We start from the raw sequence: 10,734 nt of genomic DNA on the forward strand, positions 1-10,734 counted from the left end.
ATATGGACGGGCGTCCATGTGAGTGAACGGCCGTCCAAATTTGATGGACGGCCGTTCACTAGAAAAAAATTGTTAAAAAAATCAGAAGCGTGTTACACGTAGGTCGGTACAAAATTTCGGTGCAGGTTTTTCAGTGTCCCTAGCTTTATTGTTCTTATTATTCGAAGTTAAATTATGCTTAAAACAGTCAATTTTCAATTTTGAATCAATATTTTAATTGTATAATTTGTAAAAGAATTTGATTGTTTCTTAATTTGTTTAAAATAAAAGAATTTAAATATTGTTTCCGTCCTTTTATTTTCATTTTCTGTGAGAAATTTTTGTGTTTAAATAAGTGAGATATAAATCTTAAGAAGTGTGAATGTTTATAGTACCTATCCATGGGCAACTCAAATGACTAAGATAAATTATAGATAGTATAGATAGACGCACGATCTCAAGTCGATTCCCCATTTGAGTATCTGCGATTAAAGTGAAAGGTTGTAATGGTGGGTTGCTGCTAGGGGTGGGATAATTCGGCTAACCGAACCGGATAGGGTAAACTGGAAACCTAACCGGTTATTCGGTTTAGGCAAAAATGTAAACCAAAACCGGATCGGTTTATAGAATAAACCAAATTTAAACCGTATCGAATATTCGATTCGATTATCCAGTTAACCGATTTTCAAACCGGTTTTCAAATTCATGTGAACAAAATTGATAGGAAAACGGTCACCATGATCCTAGTAAAGAAAGCTTAGCGAAACTGAAAACTGATGGCAGAAGCACCTCAAATTTTATAGAGATAATATAAAAAAAGGGCCCTGCTAAACCAAAATTACCTTTTGCTCAACATAATATGGTGATAAAGTATTAGATTTACTACAATCAAACTAAGTAAAGTGTTTGAATAATTCATAGTATTAGAGCCTCTAAAAATTAGAAGCATCCATTAAAATATTCATTAGATCTCTTGTTGAATTAAAAGATGCATTAGGTTTCTGAATCGGCGATGAACTATTGATCATGGAGCAGGCAAGCAGTTGAGGATTGAAGATCTGAACGACAGTGGAAACTGGAGCTGTGGTAGACTATCGTCACTGTTCCTAGTTTAAGGAACTACAGCGCAACAGCTGTGGTTGTCGCTGGGTGAGTGGGTGGTTGTGGTGGTCACAGGAGGTGTGTCGGCGAAATGACGTTCGCGATATTGCAGATGGACGGGTTTGGAGTTTCAATTTGGTGGTGGGTGTGGGTGCTGCTGGCGAAGATGGAGTCTGGAGAGTGGAGTGGAGGCAGAGAAGAGAATAAGAGATATTGAAAAGTGAAGATGGGGTCTAGAGAGTGGAGTGGAGGCGGAGAAGAGAATAAGAGATTGAAAAAAAAAGGGCAAAAAAATTAAAACATATTTTATTTATATACATAGGGTGAAACCGGTTTGGGAAATATCCCAAACCGGATTTCCAGTTTTTAAATTTTCACAAATCGAAAACCGAACCGAAAATTTCCAGTTTTTAAATTTTCACAAATCGAAAACCGAACCAATTTACAAAAAAACCTAATTTTCGGTTCGGTTTTCGGATTATTTCTCCCACCTCTAGTTGCTGCATTAATCTCTCTCAAGAATTCAGAATTAGTTAAGGTACGCGTAAACTGATCCAGATACCTTAATTACATTAAACCTTTTCACGAGTGATTTGTTACCTTCGCAAAAATATAAGAATTATGATCAAGATAATGAGAAATATAATTGAAATAGTGTTATGGGAGAGCATTTTTTAAAGCACACAGTACACATCNTAAATGAATAAGTCTAATTTTTCTTATATTACAATTTTATTGTATTAAAATTGAATTAATATTTGAAATGTTAACAAAAAAAAAAATTGAATTGAATTGAATTATTGATATTTGAAAAGTTAACTAAAAACAATTATATTTATAATTATTTATTTGAAAAGATAAATTAAAAAAACAAAAACACAAAAAAAAAAAACAAAATCGGGCTAACCCGGCCCGGACCGTGCCTAACCCGGCGGGTTAGGGCTGGCGGGCCGGGCTGGGCCAGCATCTTTCCCTTAATTGGCGGGCCGGGTTTGTTGGCGGGCGGGTTGAGCCCAGCCCGCCAAAACAAGTAACCCGCCGCGGGCCGGGCCGGGCGGGTTACTTTTCCACCTTTACTCCAGCGTAGAAGGAAGAGATGATGACGAAGAAAAGATAAGGAAAAATTTAAAAAAAAAAAAAAAAAAAGAGAAAAAAAGGAAAAGAAAAGAAAAGATAAAAGGGAAAAACTTAACTTACACGGACCTAATTTTAAAATTTGGACTTATGATGCTTCACGTAAAATTGACCATTCTGCCCTTCTTCGGAACGGATTTTTCTAACAGAACATAACGGTGAGTGGGAAAGTGTCATTTTGAAACTTGATGGGTGGGAACCGGTCGTTTCGCCAAACCTTGGGTGGGACATTGTCGTTCTCCCAATCATAAATATTGGCGGTTTTGGTTTTGGTTTGTACATAGGAACTGATGGTGATCTTGGTCTTGGTGGTGGTCTTGGTCTTGGTGGATATGTAGGAACAACTGGGGGATGTCGCTTGAATGGCGGTGGCTTGGGAGGGAAGACTTTAGGAGGGAAAGGGAAAGGGTGGTGGCCAAAGCCCTTCAAAGGCGGCAAATTAAACTTGGGGTGTGAATATTTAGGCAGCAGAGCCGCCTTAAGTGGTAGGCAGGTGAGGCACCTGCCTAGGGCCCCAAAAAAAATGGGGTCCAAATTGTTTATAATTTTTTTTTTTTTTTTAATATCTTACAAAAATGAAAATGGTTTATAATTTTTTATCTAAGTCAAGGGGCCCCAAAAAAAAATCAAAAAAACCCAAATTTATTATAAACTTTTTACATATATCCTCACCCAAAGTTTAACAAAACAGCAAGTTTGTACCTCTAGTTTTATATATTCTAGTTTATACCTCTAAATTAACACATTGAATCTCTTTTAATAATGGAAGACTAAAATAATCATTTACATATCTCAAATTACTCACCCCCAATTCAATCCTAAAATTTGACATTCACATAAATCATCTCCAGCCCTCTTTTGCCGCTAGTAGTTTGGAGTTGATTTCGGTCAATTTTGGTTCCGGTCGATTTTCTCACCAAAATCAACCGAAATCATCATTTTATCATTTCCCAACCTTGATACCCCTCGATTTGACTAATTTTTGATGAATCTCGCAACCCAACTCCACCACACGACAGCCATTTCCAGCCTTTTTTGCATGTACCCGACATTTTTGGCCTTCCCCGACACCACCATCTTCCTCCCCTCAGCCCTCTCACCAAAACCCTTATCATACCTTATCCGTTTACTCTGCCAATCGCCGGCCATTGATACCTTTTGGGCCATGACTTCTCAAGCCTTTTCTTATCAATCTTGGCATTGGAAATCACCCATTTCACCATCCATCACTTCTCCAATATCTACTCTCCAAAACCCCCCACCAACCTAATCTTGTTAGCCTGCCGATTGCTGTCCACCTCTCCTAGTGATTTTTCATCTCAAAAGGCAAAAAAAATGAAATAATTTTTTTAATATATGCTTATATTATTAGATGGTCCCAAAGTAACTCCTGTCTAGGGTCACAAATGTTCTAGAGACGGCTCTGTTAGGCAGTGGTGGGTATTTGTAATGAGGCCACAAGAAGGCTGAGGTACAAGTAACTGGAGAAAACTTGAGTTTTCCGGCCAATCCAAACGTATGCTTTCCATTAGTTTTTTTTTTGAACACAATCTTGAAGGATTCTAGACCGTCATGGGCAGGGCAAGGAGCGGCTGATGCACTGTGAAGTTGTGCATAGCATTCTTCTTTAAGTTTTCCATCTTCAACAATCTCTTGAGGAAGAGACACCGTGAANAGCACTTTTGGGATGGGAGGAGGGAGTGGCTTAACAAATATTGGCGGTTTTGGTTTTGGTTTGTATATAGGAACTGGTGGGGGAAGCGGCTTAACTACTGGCACAGGTGGTGGAAGTGGCTTATATGGAACTGGTGGTGGAAGCACTTTTGGAGGAAACGGCTTCTTGAATAGCGGTGGTTTTGGTGGAAGCGACGGTAGTGGTGGCTTGGGAGGGAAGACTTTAGGAGGGAAAGGGAAAGGCTGGTGGCCAAAGCTCTTCAAAGGCGGCAAATTAAACTTGGGGTGTGAATATTTAGGCAGTGGTGGGTACTTATAATGAGGCCACAAGAAGGCTGAGGTACAAGTAACTGGAGAAAACTTGAGTTTTCCGGCCAATCCAAACGTATGCTTTCCATTAGTTTTTGTTTTGAGCACAATCTTGGAGGATTCTAGGCCGTCATGGGCCGGGCAAGGAGCGGCTGATGCACTGTGAAGTTGTGCATAGCATTCTTCTTTAAGTTTTCCATCTTCAACAATCTCTTGAGGAAGAGACACCGTGAACTTCCCTTCTGCATCAAGCTCGCCGGATCCTCTTGTTTTAAACACTCCATTCTCTGGCTTACAATCTATAGTTACACGAAGTCCTGCACATACAAAACAAGCAATTCTCCATTAATGATCTACCTTAAAAGTATAGAAACTTGAAAATTTCCCTGAATGGGTTGGATCTTAATGCGTCAAAATATAGAAAGAGAGAGTACTTCAGACTCTCATTTCGTTCTGTAATGATTGAACTGTATTTAGAAATATGGACAAATGGAAGTTTAACTATTTTCACGTGCATGTATGCATGCATGGCCAAATTTTTAAGACCTAAAAGATCCAATGGAACGATACACAGATAAGTAAATTTCATCATTCCAGGGAAAGTATTTAGATTTTCACATTTCCGTTTCGCCATTAGAATTGAAGAAAGGGATTTCAAAAACCTAAATAAAAAAGAAAAGACGAATCAATTTCGTTTCTTTTGGGGTTTTATACCTGAAACAGCCTGGCTTGTTTTAAAATTAGTGTCCGAACAATCTGCACATTCTCCAGTTCCAACTACTCCAAACAACAATGTAGTTGTTGTCTTGTCATCACTGCTGCCATGGCAAAAACTCGCAGAAAAAAGCAGCGACACCAAGAAGCACAGAAGCGCTTCTCGGGAAGCCGAGAGAATTCGCATTTAGAGCCGAGAAGAAATAAACACAATAAACAAACAAAACACACAAACAGCTGCTGCTGCTGATGAGTGATAATGAGAATCCACAGAAGTTGAAGGGCGAGAGAGACAGGTATTTATTGTTTAAATAAAAAGGTAGTCACCGACAGGGTTAGGGACCGGCATCATTCAGTAAACGCCGTTATCTTCATTTAATCGAGTTGAATGTTGTGGGTCTTCATAAAGATATGTTAGAGCCTAGCTTTTATTGAAAGTTGTTGTATGGCCAATGGCAATATTAATGCTGAAGATTAAATGACTTTTTCTCACCCAAATAACGTTTTAATGACATTTTCTCGTCTATAGATTTTTAAAATACTATTTTACTATTCAAATTTATATTTCATTTCCAATTCTGACATCGTTACGACCCTACATCACCATCATTTTCTTCCCCGATTATACTCACCAAAACTCTACAAACCCTACTCCCATCGACCACGTCAATCACTGACAATCGAGTGATTAGGGTTTACACAACTGTCATTCTCAAGTCCTAAGCATGCACATCAAACAACTTTACTCGATTTTCACCTCTACCTAAGCATGCACATCGAGTGTGGGGAGGGTGGTAGAAACTTAGAATTTGTGTTTGTTAAACATTGTCAATTTAGTGACTATTACGATATATTCCCTCCGTTTTTTTTTTAATTGTCATTTTTGGTGTGGGCACAGGTTTTAATAAAAAAAATTCTCTCTCCCACCAACTTTTTCCCCTGGTTTTGCAGGTGGGAGAATACTTTGAAAGTGGGAAACTTTCCCGCTTATTTAAATAACATTTTCAATATTTTTGTCTTATTGTATTTCATTTATTCTGCATTTCTCCTTCATCTGTTTATTTTCTTTTATGCTGTTCCAGTTCTTTAATTTTTTCATCCCTCACTCGTTTACAGCCTAATGTATTTATAGGACCTCAATTTGCGGAACACAATAATGCAACAACATCACAAATTTGACAATAATGCAACAACATCACAAATTGATTTTGACAATGATTTTGATAAGAAAAAAAAAAAATCACAAATTTCTAAACTCAAATCTACTACGCAACTGCCACAAACGCCCATTTTCTCCTTTTTCTCCCATGGACACCACTCAACCAGACTGGTCCACTCTCCCCGCACTTTTCCTCAACGCCATCGCTAAAGGCCTCGCCACACGCGTAGACATCCTCTCTTTCCGTGCCGTCTGTAACTCATTCAAGGACTTTCCTTTCCCATCATTTGTATCGTCAATCTCCTCTCAACTCCCTCAAGAAACTTCAGCTTTTGTTAACACCCATGTGGACTGGAAGGAAACCCCAGAAGCTCACGAGTTCAAGGCTGATCTTTCAGGGCTCAAGAAAGAGGAAGTGAAGGTGGAGATTGAAGACGATAGGGTGCTTCAAATAAGTGGAGAGAGGAACATAGAGAAGGAAGACAAGAAAAAGATAGAAAAGATGGAAGCAAAGACAGAGTAAAGAAAGAAGAAGTGGCGATGGAAAATAAGGAAGAGAGGAGAAGAGGGGAAGAGATAAGATAAGATAAAGATTAAAGAGAGACAGAGGCGAAAAGTAGAGAAAGGACAAGACAAAATGGAAAGAGAGACAAAGGAGATGTGGGCATGATAAAAAGTGGAGAAAAGATAAGACATAACAACTTTTATTTTGAAAAAATTAAAAACCCTTAAAACGACAATTAAAAAAAAAACGGAGGGAGTATATATATAGTATTATATATATATTATTAATATATATATATATTTGGCTGATTCCTCTTCCTCTTTTCAACTAATTTTTGGGAGTATTATCAAATATGGTAAGAAAAATTTGTTAAAAACTAAAGTAAATTAATATGGTAGGTCAACTAATGAATGTTAAGCATCGAGGAATTTGAAACTTTAAGCAATGAAAGGACAGAAACTAACATTTAATTATTGAACTAAAATTAATGGCTTCGTTTGGTTCACAATTTTGTGTTTTTTGGAAAAGTTTTTTGAAAAAAGTTAAAAAAAAAAAAATTGAATTGGACGGGTATTACGATATAGGATTTATAAATTAATAAAATACCCACTATGTTTATTTTTTTACAAAATACCCCCTATAATAAAACATTAAAAGTTAACAAAAACACCCCCAACCCACCCTCAAATACGGACAGCCGGCCACCACAGCCGGAGGGTGGCCAGAGTAGTCGTATCGGTGCATGACCGGTTAGATCTTGTCGATATTGCCTTTTTCGATCAGATCCACTGGCAAAGGCCAGATCTATAGCTAGATCTGGCAATTGACGACCAGATTTGGCTGTATTTGCTATTCAACGACGGCCAACAAACGGTCGTCATTGATGTTCAATGATAATCGTTTGTTGGCCGTCGTTACCGACTGATTACGGCCAAAGATCTGGCTGTCAACGACCATATATTTGGCCTTAGATCTGGCCTTTTTCGGCCAGATCCACCGTGGATATGGCCGGAAAAGGCTAGATCGGTGCACTACCGGTTAGATTCAGCCGGTAGTGCGTCATCCTACCAGATTCAGGTCATTTTCTAGTAGTGGTGGTCGGAATCTGGTAAATATGGATTATTGGGGTGTTTTTATAATTTTTTAAAAAATATTTAGAGATATTTAATTAAATTAACAAATTTAAGGGGTTTAAAAAAAGTTGAATAATATTAAATAATATTGTGAGTTTTTAGGTATTTTACTATTTAACTTTTTTGAGAATACTAAAAATAGTATTCCCAAAATGCGAAGCCAATATAATTAATTGTCTCGTAATGTAATTTGATTTTGTGTCCAGCTAGGCCATGAATTCCCAGTGCAACATGATTAGCATGCTCCATTACGTGGAGCACTTAGCTGTAAGATTTCATACCGCGTCATCAAACCAAACCAAACTCATACCTACGCGCTTTGATGGCTATGTCCACTCCTTGCCTAAACATCCAGCGTTGGATTCATCGAAAGATAAAAATTTTGGCCGTTGGATTTTGTACGTAAAAGTCGTAGAGAGTGGAGATGGTTTTCTACAGTCACAAAGACAGGAGCGGGAATGGACGTGGAGGATTAGTCAGAAATTGTGGCGAGATTAACGCGGTCAAGTTTGTAATTTAACGGAACTTTGAGGGTCCGTTTTGGAATATCAAAAAGAAGAAAAATTTAAATTTAAAAAAAAAATATTGGCGCGTTCGGTTAACTTTTGAATAATCTTAGCGCCATCTCTCCGTTAATTCTCACGGACTCTTCTAATGAGTCCGCTTTGGTGGGACCCTCTGATTTCACACGCACAAATTAACGATAGGGGAAGTGGGTGCGACAATGAATTTCAGACCGGGCTCGTACTTCAAATTTTGAATTTTTAGAACTTAAATATCTTTTTGATAAATTAATCCAACTTAGGAAGGTTCCTCGCTTCCTCTAAAAAACATTAAATGAAAGTACAATATATATCAAACCATATGTAAAATATTGTGATTTAATTATTAAAACAATCATCGATCTCCCCCTTTAAAAGTCTCAACAGCATGGACCGAATTTAATCTTTATTTACTGTCAGAATATAAATTTGGATATTTTAAAAGTCTGTGAATAAGAAATATCATTAAATCGTTATTTAAGTAGAAAAAAAAAATCATTAACTCTAATGTTTAATAGCGTCAATATATGTGACATATCATAATAGTATTTATATGTGTATGTCATAATAGATATCAATGTTAAACGGTGTGTGATATATATCATAATAGTATTTATCTGTGAAAAAACTTAATATTATAATAAATGCTACAAAATTAGATGAAATGATAATTGCTTCTGATAATAAGTGCAATAAGAATGAAAATCCTCAATTTACTAAGACGTGGGATGTTGATGATTCCAAGTCTAATTTAAGGTTGAGTAGCTTTAAAATTGTCCAAATACATGAAAGCAACACAACCCATATCAAAGAGGCAAAAGAAAATACCCTTTTGTGCATAAAAATTAATCAAGTTTAAGGATGTGATGATCATTATCAAATAAATTGAAAGAAAAATCAATGTATGTTAGCATATTGATATTAATTTTATAGTTGGGGTGAGGGTCTACGTGCACTAATAAGAAGATACAAACCCATTGTGTTCTTTAATAACCAAACCCAATTGTATAAGAAATTTGTGGATGCATGATACTTTGTTTTCAATCAATCAAATCAAAGGTATTAATGACCAAACCTAATTTTCTGAGAGATTTTTGGTGAGGCCAACTGATATTAGTAGCTTGGGATTATTGTATTTTATTATATATACTCCCTTCAAAGCTCAACATAAAAGACAGGGTATACCCTACACTATGCATTATGACCTAGTTTCTTTATTTGCTCTATAGTATTTGACTAAAATTAAGAGTAAACGACTTTTTCCCACCCNCCAATTGTATAAGAAATTTGTGGATGCATGATACTTTGTTTTCAATCAATAAAATCAAAGGTATTAATGACCAAACCTAATTTTGTGAGAGATTTTATGGTGAGGCCAACTGATATTAGTAGCTTGAGATAATTGTATTTTATTATATGTACTCCCTTCAAAGCTCAACATAAAAGACAGGGTATACCCTACACTATGCATTATGACCTAGTTTCTTTATTTGCTCTATAGTATTTGACTAAAATTAAGAGTAAACGACTTTTTCCCACCCAGGTTTGCCGTTTCACCCAAAGTTTATATTTCCTTAATACCCAAAATATATTTCACTTTCTCATCCAATGCTCGACAAGTTAACATGAGTCAAAGTAAAAGGAGTTTTATAGAGTAGAGGTTGGTGGATCGAATGGTAATAACCGATTGAATATTTGTCAACGGAATTAGCCGAAAATCAGCTAAGAACATAAAACCTTAGCTTTACGATGATTGACAATCGACAAGAAATCAGGTATCATAGTGAGAAGAGTTTTGTAGAGAGGAGACCAAAGGTTCAAACAATAGTGATGATGGAGAGAATTTTTACTGGCGGAATCGGTTTTCAGTATCAACAGAATATAAACTTTGAGTAAAAAAGTGGTATTTTGAAACTTTTTAGGTGAGCAAATTTTATTAAGGCAAACCTTAGGTGGGAAAAGTTATTTACTCTAAAATTAATTATAAAAAAGTATTTATAAAAATTAAGAGATTATATATGTTTAAAAAATATATATATATCAAACATTTCATAGAAAAAGATAGAATACGTAGTAATATATGTAATATCAATAATAATTTTGAACATGTTTACGAGGGATTAGTTGCACGATCAAACTATATATATAATTGGTCTTAAGCCTTTTAAAGATATTAATAGTGTACATAAAAGCACTTATTGATAATCACTTTGACATTCAACTATTTTATGATGCTGTTAAATAGATGGTTGGCAATCACTCTGATGGCCGACTCTTTAGTGTAAAGAGACAGCAAGATGTGGCCTAATTATTAAATGGCCGCAACCAGGCGATGAAAATAAGGGGAAAAGGAATTTCTGATTGAGGAATATATAACTATACTATTGTACATGGATTGATTTAGATACCTTTTTTTGTTTTTAATGAAATTTGATATCAATGTATACTCTTTAATTTAGGTGAATTCACCCATAATCCAGATAG

At 36.2% G+C, this 10,734-nt stretch overlaps 2 protein-coding genes across 2 annotated transcripts; one reads left to right on the forward strand and one right to left on the reverse strand.

Annotated features, from left to right (window-relative positions):
* Positions 1–3,582: 3,582 nt before the first annotated feature.
* Positions 3,583–5,098, reverse strand: LOC116118207 (proline-rich protein 4). Its single transcript, XM_031404180.1, has 2 exons — positions 4,912–5,098; positions 3,583–4,514 (listed from the first exon to the last, which is right to left on the reverse strand). The coding sequence occupies exons 1-2, from the start codon at positions 5,096–5,098 to the stop codon at positions 3,583–3,585; spliced, it is 1,119 nt and encodes a 372-aa protein (XP_031260040.1).
* A 1,120-nt stretch (positions 5,099–6,218) lies between these two features.
* On the forward strand, positions 6,219–6,593 carry LOC116118208 (18.1 kDa class I heat shock protein-like). The gene has a single exon (XM_031404181.1). The coding sequence runs from the start codon at positions 6,219–6,221 to the stop codon at positions 6,591–6,593; it is 375 nt and encodes a 124-aa protein (XP_031260041.1).
* The last annotated feature ends 4,141 nt before the right edge of the window (positions 6,594–10,734 follow it).

The sequence above is a fragment of the Pistacia vera genome, unplaced genomic scaffold (assembly GCF_008641045.1).
Source record: "Pistacia vera cultivar Batoury unplaced genomic scaffold, PisVer_v2 Contig839, whole genome shotgun sequence".
NCBI lineage: Eukaryota > Viridiplantae > Streptophyta > Magnoliopsida > Sapindales > Anacardiaceae > Pistacia > Pistacia vera.